Source organism: Barbus barbus, assembly GCF_936440315.1.
Source record: "Barbus barbus genome assembly, chromosome: 39".
Lineage (NCBI taxonomy): Eukaryota > Metazoa > Chordata > Actinopteri > Cypriniformes > Cyprinidae > Barbus > Barbus barbus.
This window is the reverse complement of record NC_136717.1, coordinates 26234048-26256668: the sequence shown is the minus strand read 5'-3', so window position 1 is coordinate 26256668 and position 22621 is coordinate 26234048. Positions and strand designations below refer to the sequence as shown.

The window sequence follows — 22621 nt, the reverse complement described above, 5'->3', positions numbered from 1 at the left end:
ATCCACATTTCCAAAGTTTACTGAGAACGTCTCCATCTGCAGAATGTTTACACGATTATTTGTGGAAAGTTATTTTTTGTATGACTGCAAGCCTGCACCTTCAGTTTTGTGAGTGTGTGCGTGTTCACGTGTGTTCATGGCAGGATCGGTAGCTCTTGAACGCAGGATAGCAGTCTCACTGGAAGGTCCCATAAGTCTGTTTGTCTCCCAGGATGCTGCAGGTTTTAGATTGATGCAGAATGATATAAAAATCTCATGCTCCGATGCCCATTCCAGGTCCATTTGCCTGTCAGCACGTCACATGACAGACATCCTGCTTCAGACAGGGCCCCGCCCACAGAGAGTGTCCCTCTTCAGATGGCATGATTGCTGTAGCTGACATATGTCGTCTTGGTGGAAGATGCTGCAGGAGGGGAAACACATTAGAGAATCACATTCTCTCTCACTCGACTGCATGTGCAGTATCTGCGCAAGTCAAGTGTCTTAGTCGAGCATCATTTTATGGTCACTGCTCAATCTTCTGAAAAGGGCTTTTCGCAGTGTTTCTATAGAAGAACCATTTTTGGTTCCTTGAAGAATCGTTCAGTAAACGGTTCTTAAAGGGGGTGGGGAACAAAAAACTTTTTTTATTCTTACACAGGTCAATGACACTTTTTGTATGACATTAAAATTCTTTTTTAGAATAATTGTGATTATTTCTGAGATTATTACTTCTTTTTAACTGCAGGCAAACAGCCTACATTATGGTACAGTACAAATATTTGGATCATCCCTTATTCTGCTCTTTATTTTCTTAAAGAAAAAAATCTAAAAAAACTTGTTGTTGTTTTTTATAAAGCACATTTTAAAATAACCAAAAGGTTGACCAAAGTGCTGTACAGGAAATTGAAAACAACAGCAATCAAAATATAAACAATATACAAAAACCACAGCACAATAAAAAATATATTTTAACCCATCATAAATTTTTCAAATAAATAAGATTTAAGCATAGATTTAAAAGTATATAAAGAAGGTGCTGTCCGGATAGCTACGGGGAGAGTTGGCCCAGCAACCGCAAAAGCTCGGTCACCACGATGTTTCAGTCTGGACCTAGGAACGGATAGCATTTTTTGATGCTCCGACCTCACTGATCTCACTGGTTTGTGTAAAAGCAACAACTCCGTGAGATAAACTGGTGCAAGACTATTTAGTGACTTAAAACCAAAATTAGTATTTTAAATTCGACTCTCAATTTTATCGGCAACCACTGCAATGAGATCAAAATAGGAGAAATATGCTCATATTTACGAGTTTCAGTCAGGAGCCTGGCTGCTGCATTTTGGACCAGTTGCAACCGCTCCATAGATGAACAATTAATCCCATAATAAAGAGAATTGCAATAATCCAAACGAGTAATAACAAATGCATGAATTACTTTTTCAAAATTCTTTGTTGATAAGAACGATTTCAATTTAGCCAGACGGCGAAGATGGAAGAAACACGACTTAACTACACTATTTATCTGTTTGTCAAACTTAAGTTTTTTGCACAAGGAGTAACCCACCGATGCAAATAACCAAGATTATAATTACTAGCATTAAAAGCATCACTGGGTCCAAACAGAATTACTTCGGTTTTGCTTTCATTTAACATCAGAACATTTTCTCGAAGACATTTTTAGTTCCTGGATACATGCATACAGATCTCCTAGTCCATTTACTCCATTTGGTTTAAACGAAAGATACAACTGTATATCATCAGCATATACGTGAAAAGAGATGCCATATTTCTTGAAAATCAACCCCAAAGGTAATATATATAACATAAAAAGAGTCGGTGCCAAAATGGAGCCCTGAGGAACGCCACAAGACAGAGGGGCAGTAGAAGAAGGGTTTTGTCCAATACATACAGAAATCTTTCGGTTCGTTAAAAAGGACCGGAACCATTTCCACTATAAAGAAACTTTTATGCAATTAAAAGGTACCGTGGATGATAAATGTTGTTTTAAAGCACGTTTATAAAACACCTATAAAAAACCTTATTTTTAATAGTGATACATTTTACCTATGCTTCCATCTTACTTCTAAAGATTTATTCAAACAAATAGTATTAACAAAAGTATTGTGATGAACTAGTGAGATCCTGAACGTTAATGTTTGTCATTCAAAGAAACAGAAAAATCTGTTAAAACCAGTCTAGTTGGGCTTTCATTTAGTGTCACATATTTTCATGAAAACAAGTTTAAATTTGGCTGGTAGTGTTGCTTTCTTGGTGAATGAATCAGTGTTTTTTAACTAATCTTTCGTAGAAGTAGCAAAAAGGCCAAGAATCAAACATTTAAAAGGCAAAGAAAAATCTTTTAAAAGTAGTCGAGTTGGCATATCATTTAGCATTACACACATTCTCATGCAAACAGGTTTAAATTTGGCTGTTAGTGGTGTTTTTTGGTGAATGAATCAGTGTTTTTGAATGAATCTTTTGAATGAACAAACCTGTCGTGTGTTCATTCTCTGTAGTCTCTCCCTTTAATAAACACATAAGATTTTCTTGGGTTGCGAATGACAAATCTGTTGAGTGAATAATTCAATGATTCATAACACACAACCCAGCTAAGAGGGAACATTCTCAGAACTTTGACTAACATTCTCTCAAAGTTACGAATAAACATTCTTCAAGTAATGTTAATAGAATAACATTTATTCATTAATTCATTTAATGTATTCAAAATGTTAGCACAAAAATAATATTTATATATCGTTCATGGAACTTTTTTCATTAAACGTTTTAGTTGGACGTTTGAAGTTTTTTTTTAATTTTAAGCGCTTCGCAATGTTAAGAGAACATTTAAAAGTGAAGCTCCCATAATGTTTGCAACTGATAAAATAGAATGTTGCCTTAATGTTTGCACAACAAAGAAAAATATCAGAGAACATTCACAAATTGTGTTTTTATACCTTATACCTACATTAGCATCACATTCTTAGAACATATTTTTATTAGCTGGCTGTTTTTTCATTACATGGCTTAGCAATGAAACCTGCATAATCTTTTTGGTGAACAGGTTCACAAGACTCACTGAAATGATTCAAAATCTCCACCACTACTGCTTGAGGGCATTTTCGTTCCCTCTTCCAAATCCTTTCTTTTTTTTTTTTTCTTTACTAAATAAAAGTATCATAAAAGCCAAGAATTAAATAAAACTTGTCTAATTTAGTCAGCAAAAGTTTTGGGTGGTCTTGCTACTGATACATGAGTTGTGCTTTAATGTTTCATAATGCAAAGCATCACCCGCAGCACAGAAAGTAATTGGCTTGATGACTTAAAATGGGCTTATTTCCTCTCAAAGCTTTGGATCGCTTCTGAGTGATTAAATTTTAAACACTCTATAATCCTGTGCTTTGGAGAACAAAACATTTATCAAATTGGCAAATAACGCAGCTAGTCTAATATGCTACGATTACATTGATGTCACATTTTATTGCCTGTCTACCTCCGGCAAACATCTCAGCAGGAAACTTTTGGTCTTCCAATAAGACTTGTGTTTGGTTAAGTCTACCATTTTGTACTAAACAGATGTTCTACATACAGCAGGAACATCTACTAAACATCTTGAGGAAAAAATGTGATGCTAACAAAGCAGAAATACAGAGTGCAACAGTGACCGCAGCAGCCTTGGCTTATCAAAGCATATTTCCTATTCCTTTTCCACATTAAAAAAAAAGCTTTGAGCCTTAAACCCAACCACCTGGCTCTGAGATGAATCATAACATTCGATTCAAAGCAAAAAGTTACTTGAAAATCAGAAAAAAGACATTTTCTGAGTGAATGAATGAACTGCTCATCCCGTAAAGCAATGTGAATGAATAAAATCAGTCTGGGTCTTTCCAATACAACTTCTTATTAACATATTAACATATTAAGTGGTCAAGGTAAAGTGTGTCTTGAAAGGTTTATATATGAAAATTGCTAAAAATCACCAAAGGGATTTGCACTATTTTGGTCGACATGGCTGAAATACTCACTGTTGGTCTCCATGCTCTCACAAAGCTCGGTCTTCACTTCCCCGTTGGGCCGGTCGCTTCCCTTCTGTACAAGTTTTCCTGACATGGTGGCGGCAGTGACGATCGCTTTGAAGCTGCGCTTGCGTTTGGGCACGTTCTGCTCCGGGTGGAAGATGATGATGTAGACTTTGGGCATGTAGAGCATCCCCAGAGACACAGACGCGCTGAGGCTGAGAGAGATGGTGAGGGTGGTGGTCTGGATGTACATCTGGAAACACCACACATTAGATGCATATAGAGAGAGAGGGAAAGTCATGGTAAGTCAGAGAAGAACCACATCTGTATGCAGTTCCTTCTTCAGAGTTTGAAGTCTCTCTAGCCATAATAATCAACTGTTTTAAACGGTTTCTGGATCATTTTACACAATTTAAAATCTTCAAAACTGTAACACCAGCTCCTGTGAGGCCTAGCTAATGAATAAGTTAAGCCATCAAAAGCCAAATTGAGGTTTTATACAGATATATATTTCATATTTAACAAATGTAATAATAGCAAAAATACATAATGGCATTTAACAAAGAACAAAAACATGACAAAAGTTGACAAACATGCCAGGAATATTTTTAACACTACGAATGACAAAAATTAGATGTTACGTTGCTAAACAAAAATAATAATACATGCATTGTGACAATTTTCATGACAATTAAGTACACAGTAAAATAATAAAATAAAATATACTGTAACGTGAAAAATATATTTAAATGGTTGGCGTGTTTGTAGTATTTGTTATACTGCTTTTAATAAATTATAAATTAAATGTGGAAAAAAAACAATACATTAATTGTTCTGTAATACAAAAAAAGTATGTGTTCATTTATTTCACAATATATCAAATCCATCAATAAAAGTGTCAGAAATTAGGAGCAAAATATTTTTTACCCTAGGTCAATTTGACCCTGTGCATTAAACACACACATACACACACAAACCAACAACATTTGATGCTCAAATAAAAAAAAATTTGAAACAATTTTGACTGAAAAAATGCTAGGAAATTTCACAAATAATTACAGAGAAATGGCAAGTAACATTTAATGCCATTTTGAAATAGAAAGACTTTAACTTTGAAAAATAATTTTTACAGTATGTGTGTATTTGCTATTCACCAGGCATCTTGAGTTTGACAAGGTTTCACAGAAACCCTGAGACCTCCACACACACACACACACACACACACCAATACTTCTTAGATGCTGGAAGCATAATTAGCGGCTGATAAGGACACATGCTCACACTCAGAGACAGATTTACAACTTTCCTTAATTAGAATTTAAAAATGAAAGCTCTTACTCAATTAAAAGACATGAGCACACACAGCACACTCTGTCCTGTGAACACACACACAGGCATACTGAAGAATCCTCAAAGGCTAAGCACTCATGTGTATCCCTGTCTCCAGCATGGGGTAAAAATTACAGAGAACGACTGCTAGCAGATGGCGAGACACGCTTGAGTCCAAAAGCAGAGTGAAACCAAAGACAGATAATAGCAAGTGTGCTAATGTAGAAGTGTAATGAAAAGCATCGCTGATCCGTAGCGGGACTGGACTGGATGGCAATGGTGTGTGTGCTAACGTGTTCAGAGCGGAGATCAGTGCGGTTCTGAAGACAATCCACTGGAGTGACATTTACAGAGCGAACAGAAACAGGCTGGAGGAGCGAGATCCTAAAATATGAGCTGCCAAACGGGAAGGAGACATGCTAAGTGTTCAGTCCACACTAGATAAGGCTAGAAACTAGAAAGTAAACCTACCTATAGTGAGCTACTAACTACACAGGATGCGGCCTCACAAATAAAGAAAATATATTATAAATAGAGCAAATTATGCTTTTAAAATCTAAAAATGCTCAAAATTTTCTTTTAAAGGTACAGTTGCGTTTTGGCCTAATATGTTTTTTTTTTTTTAATAAGACATTTGATATAAAAGCTTTCTATTTCAAATAAATGCTGTTGTTTTGAACTTTATATTCATCAAATAATCCTAAAAAAAATATTATGGTTATCACAAAAATAATTTTCAACGTTGACAATAATAATAAATGTTGTTTGAGCAGTAAATAGAAAACAGTTATTTTAAATTGTAATAATATTTCACAATTTTCCTGATTTTACTGTGTTTTTGATCAAATATAGCCTTGATGAGCATAAAAGCACATTTCACTCCAAAATAAAAAAGAAATAAATAAATAACATTTTGGATAAACATATAATTTCTAATTTTCTTTAAAGCTAGGTAAATGTGTTTATCATCCTGATACACACACACACACACCAACACATACACATACACACAACAAAAACACTGGATCGGTTTCTATGGTCAGAAATTGCAGATAATCACCTGAGACGCTGCGGATATCGATCCAAAACGGTCTGACACAGATTGGAGATTTTCCACTAAAAGCTACATATAAGATCAGCGTTAATTTGCCTCTAGATCAAAGAAATCACTTCAGACTAACAACCTTCCTGTTAATACTAGTCAGCGAAAACTGCTCATTATATATAATCACCAATCTTTCACCAACTTTAGCTTTTCTGGGAACAGCTATAGAATACATGACAACTCTGATGCTATTTGCCATCATCTTCCACTCCGCGGGAATATAATGTATCGATCTGTGCGATTGTGCTGTATTATTACCAGGGGCTCTGTCAGAAATGCCACATATCCGTGGCTTATGCTGTTAGAACTTAATACTCCCATAAACCCTCAGGATCTAGACAGAACGTTAAAAACACAGTCACTGAACCAAAGAGACTTTAAAGCTCAGTAGAAGTTGTATTTCTAATCTTCATTTTTTTTCATTTTAGTTAAATTTTAGTATTTTGTTGTGTTTGTCATTTTTTCTTTTCTTCATATATATATATATATATATATATATATACATACACACACACAGTATATATATACAGTACTTCTATTTAAAGTAAGAAACAAATTATGGTTTTAATCTAGAAAGTTGGTTTTAAATAAAACAATAGATGTAGTGTTCAAAATAAACTTTTTAAATAGTTTATTGAAATGTTTGATCATGTCTTCGAAATGAACCATTTTATAGCATACAATGTTTTATTAAATTTTACTGATTGATTTATTTTCTTCAAAAGGATTGTTTTAAATAAAATGAAATGAATATTTAAACATATTTAATGATTTCTTTATTAAAGTTTTAATATCTGTGGCATCACAATAGATCACGTCTTTAAAATGAACCTGTTTTATATCAAACAATGTTCTATTTATCAAAATGTATTTGTTTATTATATTTCATCTATTATTAGTAATTTGTTCTAAACTATGACCTCATGATGTCAGACTGGTGTTCTGGTTTTGTTGTGTTGACCCAGTTTCTCCCTTGTTTGATTGTGTTCATTTGATTCAGGTGTGTCTCATCTATTACCCTCATTTAGTTTAGTATTTAAAGTGTTGTCTGTTCTAGGATTCCTTTGTCCGGTGTTAAACGTCAGTAATACATGCTACGTGTGTGTCTCCTGCCTCCCCTGTGTTACCCCTGGTTTGGATGAATAAAGACTGTTCTTCGTTACTCTCCTTCATCTCCGCGTTCCTCGACTCCCCACAGAAGCACCGTGACGCATGACTGTTTCTGACCTTTTTTGTTCTGTACCTTTAAGAAAATCTCAAACGTAGGTTTGTTAACTCCAGGGCAGGGGGTTTAGAGCTCTAAACGTTACAGTAAAATACATCAAACTCTTTCAATCAATATAAATTTGATTCCTCGTGATATGACCCCCTGAAGCTCTAAAGGTTAGAATAATAATGGAAAATCTCTGCCAAAAAGAGGTGAAATCAAATCTCAAAAGGTTTTTCCAATGGGTTTAGTAGAATCAGCCATATATAAGATAAATAATAATTAAAACATAAAAACCACACCAGGAATTTGTGAATTTCTAAAGTACTGCAGCGCATATAAGTGCATATGACTGAATGGATGAACGCCGTCACGCTGAGCTTTTCATCACATATCAGTTACACAGAAATTCCTCAGGAACTCTTGAGGTCTGAGGTTAAATGGAGGATTGCAGCATATAGAGCTGTATTTAAAGTCTAAATTACACTTCTCCTTAATGCATTTCAAAAACAGAGCTACATAAAATGGTGTAACTACTGTAAATTCAATTAACCTGCAAGTATCCTCAAGTATATATTCAAGTATCCTTATATACACATTTTCACTCATGATCAGGGCTGTTAAGTGAGAATGAGAACTGTAGTGTACACTAGATCATAGATGCATTGCTGTCTATGTAAGTGACTGATTGTTGTATTATAACAACACAATACTAATAAAATCTATGAATCTGTTCACTCTAAATACAACAAAAACAAATTCAAAATAACAAATTCTCAAATATAAAACATTTGTATATAACATAAGTACACTAAAATGGTGTATTGTTTGGGGGGGGGGGGTATTGTTTGTGATTATTTCATATATACTGTAGATATTATATATATTCACCAAATTTGCAATAAAATATGCAAAAAAAAAAAAATTACATATTTTTTTTTAAAGTAAGACAATGTTTGCATGCCTCATGTACGTCCATAATGTAAAGGATTTCAAGGTGAAACAGGCTATGAAATGAGTCAAATAATAATAAAATTATATAAACAAAGAAGGTTACACTTTATTTAAAGGATTTCATGTTGCTATATATATTTAATATTTATAAACATGTACATAATACAGGGTTTGAGTTTGGTTTAGGGTTAATTACATAATTACTACAGTACATTACTATAGTTCAGTACACTACAGTTATTACTACAGTATGTACATGTAATGTGTAAGAAGGACACCGTAAAATGATTATATTTTGATTAAATATTGGGAAGATAAAAATGACTCTGATTTACACTTACATTCATTCATTCTAATTCTTTGATATAACATGAAAAAGAACGCGTATTGAAAATGTTAAAATTTCTTAAAAAAGACATCAAGATAGGCATCTCTCTGGCTTTTGGATCAGAGCTTGTGTGTTATGGTTATTGGTGAGTAGGCCTTGTTGCCTTATTGCTGATCTCTTTCCTTTCCACCCAGCCAAATAGAATGAAAGATTGCAATAAAATCTGAATTACTGTTGCCACATGATCCGATAGCGAAGCGCACGCACACACAGAGCTCATGTTTTGCTCTGTCTCCAGAAACGACCAGCACGGTGTCAGTCATTCCTCTGCCTGCCAATTCCCTTGGTGTTTCATGAAGCCTCTCAATGCCCCCGTGTCACTCTTAATTACTTTTGAAGAATCCTCGTACAGAAGCAACCAGCAGACTATCTGCCTGGACTTCTAATAGTTATCCGTTTCCAAAGCCTGTGGCTCACAGAACTCATTTGTACAGGTTTATAAAGGATATTTCTCAGGTGACGGCACATGTTATTTTCTGGGCCAGAGAGCACAATGTGAACGTGTTGGAAGGTGGGCAGATGGGGAGTTTGGGATAGGAAATGTAAAATGTATTCAAAAACAGATACAGAACTACAGTATTCTTCACTTTCTGCCCAAAATTATATTTCACTCAACAGGCAACCTACAGTAAAGATCCCATGCAACTCACCTGAACATAATCCAACTCATACTAAAAATTAACCATAAAAAAAGCATTAAAACTAGATAAACTAAAACTAATAAATAAAAATGAATAAAAACTATAGACAAATTAAAAAAATGTCAAAACGCTAATACTAAAACTTTAACTAAAATTAAAGTGTCACGGTTTGGTTCCTGTTTAGTTTCCCTTTTGCCCTTATTTGGATTTTCCTGTTCTAGTTTCCTGTCATTAGTTAATTATCGTTCATCCTCATCACCTGTATTATATTAATTATCTTGTTTCCTTGTTTGGTCGGTCCCTTTATAAGTCCTCAGTTCTCCCTCAGTCTTTGTCTTGGATTGATGTTAATGTTAAATAATGGAAGTTGTGTTGAAGCTGAATAAAGATACTCCTTTTCGTTATTCCTCATCGTGCGCTCATTCCACAACAACATTCCGTAACAGAATCCAAGACCGAAACCGAATTATGGAGTGGGCTTATCGCTTCATAGCTCTGGCTCGCCAAGATCTACCACTGCCGGAGTATGCATTGGTTCAGCAGGATTGCCGTCTGGACAGGGCTGGACGACGCTACACTGAACTCCTTGTTCTGGATCGGGGCAAATTCCCATCGCTCCGTGGACCTCCCAGACACCACTACCGGACTCAGCTGGAGGGAAGGGATCCTCCGGTGTCTGGAGAGTGTCCTGCCCCGATCCGGAACCTACACGCCGACCGCAGCTCGCTCCAGCCAACTGCCGTCCGAGGCGATGATGATTAGGCCCGCAGCCAAGATGGTTCCGCCGTCCACGGCGATGATTGTGCCGCCGTACGAGGCGATGATGATTCCGCCCGCGGCGATTGTGCCACCGTCTGAGGCAATGATGATTGTGATTGTGCCACCGTCCGAGGCAATGATGGTTCCACCCACGGCAAAGACAGTTCCGCCGACACAAAACGCGGGGCTACTGGATGAGGCTCTGCCCCCGGAGTTCTCGGCTCCCGTACTCTCTCCAGTGCCTGCTCCTCGCCAGTGCCCTCCAGTGCCTGCTCCTCGCCAGTGCCCTCCAGTGCCTGCACCTCGCAAGTGCCCTCCAGTGCCTGCGCCTCGCAAGTGCCCTCCAGTGCCTGCTCCTCGCAAGTACCCTCCTTCGTCTCCGCTGGTTCCGCCTAGCTCTCCTGCGTCTTCGCTGGTTCCGCCCAGCTCTCCTGCGTCCCCGCTGGTTCCACCCAGCTCTCCTGCGTCCCCGCTGGTCCCATACGGATCCGTGCTCCCAGAGTACCCCTGAGAAGTCGCACTTCCAGAGCACCCCCGAGAATTCGCGCTGTCAGAGTGCCGCCGAGAGTCCGCGCTGCAAGAGCGCCCTCCTGCGTCTCCGCTGGTCCCGTCCAGCTCTCCTGCGTCTCCGCTTGTCCCGTGCAGCTCCGCGCCTCCCGAGCACCCCCAAGTGTCCGCGCTGCAAGAGCGCCCCCCAAGTATCCGCACTGCAAGAGCGCCCCCAAATGTCCGCGCTGCAAGAGCGCCCTCAAGTATCCGCGCTGCAGGAGCGCCCCCAAATGTCCGCTCCTCCCGAGCGTCCTCAAGAGCCCGCTCCTCCAGAGCGCCCTCCAGTGTCCGTTCCTCCTGAACGCTCCACAGAGCCCGCTTCTCCTCAATTGTTCCCTGGAGGGAACTTCCCCAAGAAAATGTTGGGGGGGGGGGGCTATATAACCCTGTCCTGCGTGGCCGGGTCGAAGGCAAAGGCCACGGAACTCCCTGTGCTATCTCGGCCAACCCAAAAAATAGTCCCTCCAGGGCCTCCCATTGTCTCCTGATCCGCCGTTGCCTCCCGTGTCTCCTGATCCGCCGTGGCCTCCCGTGTCTCCTGATCCGCCGTGGCCTCCCGAGTCTCCTGATCCGCCGTGGCCTCCTGAGTCTCCTGATCCGCCGTGGCCTCCCGAGTCTCCAGTTCCGCCGGTGCCTCCCGAGTCTCCTGATCCACCCTGGAGGCTTCCCTTGTCTCCTCCCTGTCCTGGCCTTGCCCCAGCCTCCAGGGCGCCCCCCCCCCTCCCCTCCCGCACCTTCCGGGAGGGGGGCGATATCTGTCACGGTTTGGTTCCTGTTTAGTTTCCCTTTTGCCCTTATTTGGATTTTCCTGTTCTAGTTTCCTGTCATTAGTTAATTATCGTTCATCCTCATCACCTGTGTTTTATTAATTATCTTGTTTCCTTGTTTGGTCGGTCCGTTTATAAGTCCTCAGTTCTCCCTCAGTCTTTGTCTTGGATTGATGTTAGTTAATGTTAAATAATGGAAGTTGTGTTGAAGCTGAATAAAGATACTCCTTTTCGTCATTCCTCGTCATGCGCTCATTCCACAACAACATTCCGTAACAAAGTGAAAACTGAAAATCCAAAATATTAACAAAAACGTTACAGTATTGAAGAAAAAAAAAATGCAGGCGAGCGTAGAATATCTGCACATGCACAGTTGTGCATCTATATCCCTCTCGTCCGCCAGAAGAATCTCATGCAGCGGAGAAAATGTCAGAGGGAGAGAGAAATAAGGCTTATGCGAGGTACCTTTAGATATCCCAAGACATTCTTGTTTCTTTTAACTTTAGCTCTTAAACCGCAAGATATTTCTGTCTATGCTGCCTTTGGTCGATGCGTGAATAAAGCTTCTCTAAACATATTAGTATTGCGCCTTCCATCCAGTAAGCACTTTGTGCCTTGTTACATCTGACAAGAGACAGTGTCAGCTTTCGAATTTTGTTAATTTTTGTCACAAAACCCAAACAGTAAATGTCGTTTTGACGCTTATTAATGTGGCATGAGATCGCTGTATTTGCCTACAGTAGTTAAAGCAGCACAAATGGTCTCTTCTGGTATATTACAAGTTTTGGCACGAAATAAACAGGAATGCTCATCAGAGGGTATGTTGAAAGATGCAGTGCATCTTACTGTATTTCACATTTATACATATTTAATACCTCTTATAACATCCATATGTTCTTATACATGTATGTATCTCATGAAACTAGTGTTTCAGTCACGTCTTACATTTACCTCAGGAAAGTTGTCCCACGTAGTTTATTTATTAGCTATGGGAAAAAATAGATAGGAGCCTATGTACTTAACCTGTTAATTATTTATTAATGTCACAATCCATTACGTTTTTCTGGAAAGACCCATTTAAATAGGTCATTCAGCATTTTTATTTGAGTGTGAATATTATAGACTATAGATATAGTAAGTAAAAATGTGTATATTAAGTTTGAGGTATTATATTCATAATTGTAAGCATAATATTATATTAATGAACCAAATGAGAGGGCTCCCTGTATAGGCTAGTTTAGGCATTATTTGATTTTTTGTTTTTTATTTTTTTTTACCATTGAGAGATTTTTTTACCACATTTTTTTTAATTTACATGTACCTGAAATATTTATAAATTAGTATCAAATCACACTGTGTGATACCATATACTGTGAAATTGTAATGTTTTCTGAGAGGTTATCATACCGCTAAAAACTCATTGTTAAAACCGTAGTGCATTAAATCTGCATAACTGATAAACCCATGTATCTGGAAGCAGTAGAACCTTTATTTTAACTGCACACGTGCACATATGTGTAACAAATTCATGCTTTTTATTTGAAACACAAACATTGTGTGACACAGCTGTCTGAGGGCAACCAAGTTAACTTTGTGTGAGCTGCTCACCGCATGCACAGGTACAAAAAAATATTTTCTCTCTTTTTTTTTTTTTCATCTGAATGTTTTCTTGGCAGCTGTAGTGGATTCATACTTTCACACCAGCATGAAAAAAAACTCAAACTAAAAAACACTGGCACCTTGACAACATTGGTCACCACAAACAGGTGTGTGAGATTTCCTGCAGTCATTCATTTGAATAAATGCTCAGACAACATACAGCATTACCAAATTTTGCCATAAGTTAAATATATTAAGGTTCTGCAATATATAAATATATTGTGGAAACTTAATTTCCTGTAGAGCTGATTTGCAGCGATTTGTATCGTAAAAAGCGCTATACAAATAAACTTGAACTTGAATAAATTAAAACCGGCAACTTTTTTCTTGCTCAGTTGTTATGTCACTAAAGTCAAACTAGAGACCAACTCTGGAAAACACAGCGCTCAATTAAATCAAATTTCAGAGAAAAAACAAATAATGTTCATAACAGATTTGCATCAGAGTGGAAAAGCTCTCTAAACTGTTTGTGAATCTGTGTCGGAAGAAATTAACTTCACAGGAAAGTTCAACCACCACTTAAAACTTTTAAATCAACATTAAATTGCATTCACGACCCATTTAACATCAACTTGTTTTTTTATTTAGTGGAAGAGAATATTATGCAAACATTATGTTAATTGATGGACTGGAGTGGTGTTGATTACTTGTGGATTATTGTGATGTTTTTATCAGCTGTTTGGACTCTCATTCTGACGGCACCCATTCACTGCAGAGGATTCATTGGTGAGCAAGAGATGGAATGCTACATTTCGCCAAATCTGATGAAGAAACAACCTCATCTACATCTTGGATGGCCTTGGGGTGAGTAAATATTTTAATTTGAACTATTCCTTTAACTGTGAACTGTTAGTCGAGTAAACAAACATTACAGTGACTCAATCGCATCGCGTATCAATGCATCGTCAGAAGTTAGTTGTAGACGGCAGCGGACACTCACTAGGGTTATGCACAGGTTCACAGCAGCGATTAGCAGCTGACACTCCTGTTCAGGTGTGTTATCAGAGTGATGAAAGTGAGGCTGACATGCATCTGTTCACCCAATCACACAGCATGAAGTTAAACGACAATTAATCAAGCAGGATTAGCCACACATATGCCAGTGTGCTAACTACTTAACGCAACACACTCAACAGACGCTAAACCTAAATGCTGACCGCCCAGGTAAAGGTAAGAGATATTTACCCCGTCAAATATGAGCACATACGCTAAAGAAACAGCTTGAATGTGTTATTCATCAAATCGTATGCGGTTGTCACAAAATGTGTGAAAGAGGAAATGTGTGAAAATCCTACAGTCAATTTATTGGACTTTGATCACAGAATTCTTAACCCAAAGATTTAGAGATTAGATTAGAATGGGAAAAACACTATTTAACAATTTAGTAGTTTTCTACATAAGTGTAAGACTGTGCCATAAACAAGCACAATGCAATAAAGCAGTAAAGTGACAAGTGATAACATCATATATGTAAATGAATGTAAATTAAAATGTATCCTAAAATCTCTGGATCCTTACTAGATGCAAACATGGCAAGCAATGGGACATTTTGGCAACTGTCTCTTTTATTGCAGTTTTACTGAGTACACACACACACACACACACACACACACGAAAACATTAATCAGCACAACTCTTTTCAACATTGATAATATTAAATGTTTCGCAGCATATTAGAATTATTTCTGAACGATCATGTGACAGTGAAGACTGGTGAAATGATGCTGCAAATTCAGCTTTGCCAATATATTATTATTATTATTATGAATTGTATTTTTTCCCCCACAAGATTTCTGTTTTATGGGATTTTGATTAAATAAATGCAGTCTTAGGGAGCGTAAACTTTCAAAAACATTTAAAAATCTTACCAACCCCAAATATTTTAATGTTGTATATCAGTGGTCTCAAACTCAATTCCTGGAGGGCCACAGAGCTGCAGAGTTTAGCTCCAAATCACACCTGCTTGGAAGTTTCTAGTGATCCTGAAGACCTTGATTAGCTGGATCAGGTGTGTTTGATTAGGGTTGGAGCTAAACTCTTCAGAGCTGTGGCCCTCCAGGAATTTAGTTTAAGACCAATGTTGTATATGATCATGCAACTTAATTGGCAATACAAATATTTTCAGAATCCGCTCAAAAATATGAGGGCATGTCTGAATGTTCATGACTCTTCTGAGTGACACAATATCCAAAGGAAATCCCTTCAGCGTCCTGATATTCATGACAGCTGTCGAACTGCTGAATGCTGTCAGACAGAGTTCTTTAACACAGACTGCATCTTTAATGCTGTTATAGGCCTGACATTCTGCCATGATCAGCATCACTGCTCCAATGGCTTAGTGTAATTTTTTCTGTTCAATAAACATTCATTTGGCTAACTGACCGCAAGAAATAAAATCTATGAGTTTTAATGTGTGATGTGGAAACTGTGTGTGTGTGTGTGTGTGTGTGTGTGTGAATGAGAGAGATATATGGAAACTTTCACTTTAGCAATGATTTCCTGTGCGCTGCTGTTTTTAAACCTCGCTTCTTAAAGATCCAGTTATTTCTAAATGCCTTTGACAGCTTTCATGTGATTTGGTTGCGTTTTAATGAGAAAACTATGGAAAACTTCAAAAACATTCATTGTTTCACTGTGAACGATTCATAGATTAAAAAAATAAAATGTGTTTATAAACTATTATCTAAATAACCTGCTATGCTGCTGTAACGACGTTCAGCTGACATCAACATTCTTAATATTTTTCAAACCCTGCAAACACCTGGTGCCAGTCGGGCATGCAACATACACTTTTCATGATCTAATAAATTAACTAAAAGATTCACTTGGAAATCAATCCAGAAAGATGATTTAATATACAAACACAGCGAAATATCTGATAATGAGTAATAAATAAAATATATTTCTTCAATTAATGTTAATAAATGAGACCCTAAATAATAATTAATAAAATAATAATTTATAATAAATGCAGCCTTCTTTTAAAGTGTTACCAATATATATTATTTATGCATTATAATATATATATATATATATATATATATATATATACTGTGCATATCTACTTCCATATTGTACATCGCAGAAATGGCCACTGAGAGACATTTTAGTGGTGCACTGTAGAATATTGCTAGTGACTTGTTCCTATGAATAAAGAAACCATTCATACAAGCACAGCCAATCGCTTTTCAAATTAATGTGTTGTTTGTATAACTGCAGCTGAACTCATCCTCGGCTTATTGTTTGCTGTTGTGAGTCTACCTTGAGCTAAGCTTCTATTCCTCTTCTGTATGGTGTCTTCTCTTTGCTGCATTAGTTTTAGCACGTTAAGTCATGGCAACAGAAGCGATTTTTCCTTGCACACAAATTTCCCATGATTAATAGCACAGCGCATGGCACACTAAGGACTTGGGCGGTCACTCACTCGACCAGCAGGAATATCATCTACTGAGAAGCTGCCGGGGTGGATGAATTATGACCAGTGCCTTTTGTGGCAGGTTCGCCTTTGTGTATGATTATATTAGCAGGGCAAATGTAACTAAAGCTTATCTAATCTGAGGTAATACGAATTCCTCTCTGAACAGCATGATCCTACACAGCAGGAGAAACAGCATGATTGAGGTGTGTATGTGTCCAGAACAGATAAGATATATTACAAATAAGAAGCAACAGCCTTAGCTAGCATATTTCAAGGGTTCAAATAATTTTCTTTTTACAGGACCTAAAAAGCAGAATATTATTTTATAGGTCACCGAAATGACAAATATGGCATTAAATATGGACAATAGATAGTAAATTAAATCGTTTTATGAATAAAACACCACCAAACACTTCACAAAAGCTTGAAGAACAAAGGTGGCAGAACTAATTAGAAACAAAGCTGGCCTTCAAGGAATTCAAGACACTAAAGTGAAACAAAAACACTGAAATGTCACATAAAGATCCAGTTTAGGTACGGTGTCTGGGATAGAGTAATTGAATTTACTGCGCGGGAGGTGCAAGTTGCTTGTGCTTGTGCAAACTTAAGTCTTCATAACATCATTCATAACAGAAAAATAGTCTAATATTTCACGCTCCAGTGAGAATTTGCTTACACCCACGAGAGGATTACCATAACAGACGTGTGTTTACTAAGAACTTTGCCACATTTCAGATAATGTTGTAATATTACTGTGCATATCAATGTATTTCACCCACTGATCTGCTTGAAATGTGTATTTTCATGCTGTGGCAGCATGCAGAGCCGACCTCAAACAAATCATTTGCAATTACAAAAAACAGCGCTGTATGGGGGGGGAGACAGCTCCATGACTGTTAATAATGTAAATTTTGGCAAATAGCCATTGCATTGTTCTACAGAGACTCACTCACTTCAATTAATACAATAAACTTGACCTCGAAAAAATCTAAATAACCCAAGCTTAAATCAATTTACCATGCAGTTCCATTATATGAGAAATGCATTGGGCTTCTGAATGGAGATCAGGTCAAACGATGAACCATAACAGAAGTGCACTTACTAAGAACAGAACTTCTGCTATGTTTCAGATTTTTTTGTAATATTACTGTGCATATCAATGTATTTGACACACTGATCCACTTGAAACATGCATTTACTGTACATGGTGTGGTAACACTCAAAAGCAACCTTAAAAAACATCTACAATTACCTCCATGACTGTTAGTAATGTACATTTTGGCTAACAACCATCATGCTTTACACAGGCTTCAAATTCATCAATACAAAGTAAACTTGACTTTAAAAAAAATCTAAATAACCCAAGCTTAGATCAATTTGAAAAATTGAAAAATAGCATCTCTGTGTGTTAATAAAGTCAATTTTAGCTCATTTGCTTCAATAACATCGAAATCAATTAAACTTCACTTCAAACAAATCTAAATATCCCAAACTTAAGTCAATTTAGCATGCATTCCAATTATATGAGAAACACATGGGGATCCCGAATGGAGATCGGGTCACACAGTAAACTTAACAAAACCCAATAAAATGATCTGCCAGTGATTTATGCGAGGCCCATAATTTGATTCCACAGATATGTGGAGTGATTATCTTAACCAGTCACCTTTGGAAGGCATTGATTTCCTGAAGGGCCGTGAGCACATTGCCCGCCGTTCATGCAGCACTTTATTGACTCTTTATGATTCTGCAGAGTCTCTGCACTGGAAATGTCAAAGTGCACGTATTGGTTTTTGGGGTGATACCATTCTCAAATGCAGGAGGGTAGATCATAGCCTTGATATCTTTATGCTAGTGTAAAATGTAGAGGTAATAGTCGTTGCAATGAAAATCCACACAAATTGATTTTTGAAGCATTAGCCAAAGCACATTCTTGATAATAGAAGCATATTTTACAGGCGGTGGAATTTTATCTACTTCTACTGTGTTCATTTTATAAATGCTGTAGCCGATACAACATTGACTCTTTGTAATGATATTAATGCAGGGCTAGTCAGTTTTTCATTACAAACCAATTACGAAGTCCTTTCACTTGGTGTGGTTGCCAATCAGACAATAGTTCAATAAATACAGAGTTAAGGCCATGTTTTGTTATTCGTGACAATGAGAACTGCTCATTTCTTTTCAATAAGATGCCTTTTTTCTTATCAAATGATTCATGTCGTTGCTTTCTTGAGTAATGTGATGGGTTGGGGGTCTGTGTTAATAGAACGCCATCTATCCAACAGTTTTAGTGTTAAATAAGAATATAAATAAGCTTGTTAGTGTAGGGAATAATTGGTATATCCATAATTGTCTCTCTTGGCTAGCGCAATGCGTAGCAGTCACAGTGAGAGGCTAATGTGACTAAAGAGCAATGTGGTAATGAGTTTTTATCGTGAACCAATGTGAAAGGAAATCAAACACTAGAGTTTTAGCATTCAAAAGACTACTGAACAACTTGTTTGCATAGATATTATACTTCTAGGGCTTCAAAAACACATTTGCCTCTATTTTAAATAATTAATTAATCCACAGATGAATACTGTGTCATTGTTGTTACACGACCATGTTGTTCCAAACTTATATGCAATTATTTTTTCAGTGGAATAACATCATACAGGTTTGGAATGACATGAGGGTAAATAATGACAGTATTTTCCTTCATATCTAACTATCCAGACTCATGCAAGTCCTGCTCACTCAAGCTTCATATATTTCAGTGATGCTTCCTGAGCTGCACACCATCTGATCAATATTGCCACCCACCTGATCGCCTCTGACTCATTTGTCTGTATCCTACAGTGCACCTGAAGCTAATATCCATCAGTCTGAGAGTATGTGAAACCCTGGTTTTGGCTTCTTTAGGTTAGCCTTTTAACATGTGAAATGTTATGGAGGTTGTCGCCTGTTGGGTCAGGTGAAAGGGTAACCAGCAGGTGATGTTATTATCTGTAGTCAACAGCAAGTGACCTACAGCTCACATGCACATAAACAAACATTCACCACACCACATCCTCTTCATAATGCCAACAGGAATGCATGGTAACTAGCCAATGACCAAGCTGTAAGGAAAAGTTATACTCAAATTTTTTGGAGCAAACTTTTTCTGTTTGTGCTTTTTCAGTTTAATATATTAATTTAGTGCAATTATTTAGTGCAAAAAACTGGATATTTAAAATCACACCCCCTGACCCATATGTACATAAGAAAATAAATAATATAATTCAATAAGGAACTGCTGTCACTAATGCCTATTCCTATCAGAAGCCAAAGAAGAGCTAAGATACATTTGCTGTATTCAATATGAAAAGCAATTACTTGCAATGACATTGAGAATACCAGTGAATTTAGCTACAGATTTCGTAAATCTTACTTACCCTTTCTGCCGATTGTGCGGTGCCAAAGAAGATAGGTATAAAAGCTAACCAAATGATGCAGGTAGTGTACATAGTAAATCCAATTGGCTTGGCCTCGTTGAATGTCTCTGGCACGCCACGGGTCTTAATGGCGTAAACAGTGCATGTTACCATCAAAAGGATGCTGTAGCCCAGCGAACAGATGAGCGACAGGTCTGAGATGTCACACTTGAGAACCCCACGAGCCTTCCCTGGGTCGGATGTACGCTGCTCGCCGTAGTCCACCACTGTGTGCGGCGGATCGACAGCAAACCATACGAACACACCAAGCAGCTGCACCGAGATCAGGCTGAAGGTGATGACCAGCTGGGAAGCAGGGCTGATGAAGCGTGGTGCGGCCACTGATTTCTTGCCTTGCTCAAAGATGCGGTGGATGCGGTTGGTCTTTGTTAGGAGAGCAGCGTAGCTGAAGCACATGCCTAAACCCAAGAACACCCTTCGGAAAGAGCAGATGGCCAAACTTGGTGTGGCGATCATCAAAAAGGTGATGGCGTAGCACAAAAAAATCCCAGTCAGAAGTACGTAGCTCATCTCTCGGCCGGATGCACGGACAATTGGTGTGTCATTGTAGCGGACGAAAGTGACCACCACAAAACTTGTAGCCAAGATTCCAAGAACTGCAATAAACACTGGTACGGCTGCCCAAGCAGAGTGCCATTCGAGTTTGATGATTGGAATGGGGATGCAACCGGTGCGATTACGGTCTGGGCGCTGCTCGTAGGGACACAACTCACAACTGAATTCACTGACTTGGAAGTGGTAGCCTTCGCATCGCTCACAATGCCAGCAGCAAGGTACACCCTTCACAATTTTCTTCCTTTCACCCATCTGGCAAGGCACACTACACACCGAGACTGGAAGCGTGGGGTCACCTATCCGCCAGTGCATGGCATCCACCTGCAAAGGATAACAAAAGTCCTGTCAAATACGGAGACCAGAGGTGTACTGTTATATTATCGGGGCCAACTTGAACACAGTGATTGTTCACTTAGACCAGTGGAGAACTGGTCCCCCATCTGAGCATGGTTTCTCCCAAGGTTTTTTTTTTTTTACTTCCTTTTCTGTCACCTGATTGAGTTTGGGTTCCTTGCCATTATCGCCTTAGGGGTTTACATGCTGGGTATTTATAGGAACTCCCAGGGTGGCCTTCCCTAGGACCATTTTCCCGGTTGCATTCGCACCGCTACTAGGAACTCTGAAGTAATGTAAGCTAACCGACAATGACATCATGGGATGATGGAGAAACCTGGACTTCCGCATCTATAGCCGCTTTTCCACCGAAATTAGCTGGAACAGTATGTCCCAGGAACTTTTTTCCCCAGACCTGTTGCTATCTGCGTTTCTATCGCGGTCTAAAGTACCGAGAAGATTAGGCAAATAGTGTGGTGATGCAACGTTAGGTCTCCGCGTGTTTCTCAATACTAACTACACATACGACTTCCATCCTCGGTAGTTGGACTTCACGAGTTAGACTCGGGAGTGTAAACTCCCGCGGATGGAACGACGCAAGTCCGGTAAAGTAATTCTGCAAATGAACAGCAGCGTACTTGATAACATCAGTCAACTCGCCTCTGCTACTGCAATCTTCCTCACTGTATTTACAGACAAAATATTTCAAACACCACTGCCTCTTTTCGTTTTTATTTAAACATATTAATAGCTGCAGAAATGTAGTTTAGGGAACGTACATACATTACAATGAAAATAAATATTATATCAAACATTGCCTGTTTTCATTTTCATTTTAACATATTAATAGAACAATAGAATAAAGACCAAAGATTGTCTGTTAGATTTACCCAAAACACATTTTATCTTATGTTTAACCACTACAGAGACATCAGAGCCAGCGGCAAATGTCAGAAGGACTAGCCGAGGTTATGCTCCTCTCATCGGGATACATGAGCACTGAGTGCCCGGTGATCTCGTGGAGCTCACGTCCCTGAAATCGGCAAAGCACATTTTCAAATAGGCACTGTTTTTATAAATAAACTGCAGATTTGAGTTTTAAACAACTACATTCTCGCCTGGAATACTTTTAAAACTACATTGTATGACACAATAACAGTAATTTAAAAAATAAATAAAAAGTAACAGTAATTAAAAAAAATAAAAATAAATGTGATATGGTGGTTGAAATACAATGCTGCGTGAACTCAACCAATCAGCATGTTCAGCGCCTAAGTCCCACCTCCGAAAGTTCAGGACCTTTGAAAAAGTACTACCTTGCAAGCAGGTACTTTCTGAGGGGCAAATTTTTACCAGGAACTTTATTTAGATCTTGGTTCCTGCAGTGGAAACACAATGAGTACCATCCTAAAGTCCCTAGTTCCTGGGTAAAGTTCCTGTAGTGGAAAAGTGACTAATCTATCACTGTTTTCCATGTTTT

The 22621-nt window shown here is 38.1% G+C and overlaps 1 protein-coding gene across 1 annotated transcript in view; it reads right to left on the bottom strand.

The window, feature by feature from the left end:
* Positions 1-353: 353 nt before the first annotated feature.
* The window catches only part of LOC306858384 (metabotropic glutamate receptor 8-like), a gene marked incomplete at both ends in the record, with an annotated part of 199149 nt that continues 176881 nt past the window's right edge, over positions 354-22621 (bottom strand). The window contains 3 exons of the mRNA XM_079398897.1: positions 354-403; positions 4005-4251; positions 20194-21129. Of these exons, the coding sequence (XP_079255023.1) occupies positions 354-403; positions 4005-4251; positions 20194-21129 (1233 nt within the window). The remainder of the gene's footprint in view (positions 404-4004; positions 4252-20193; positions 21130-22621) is intronic.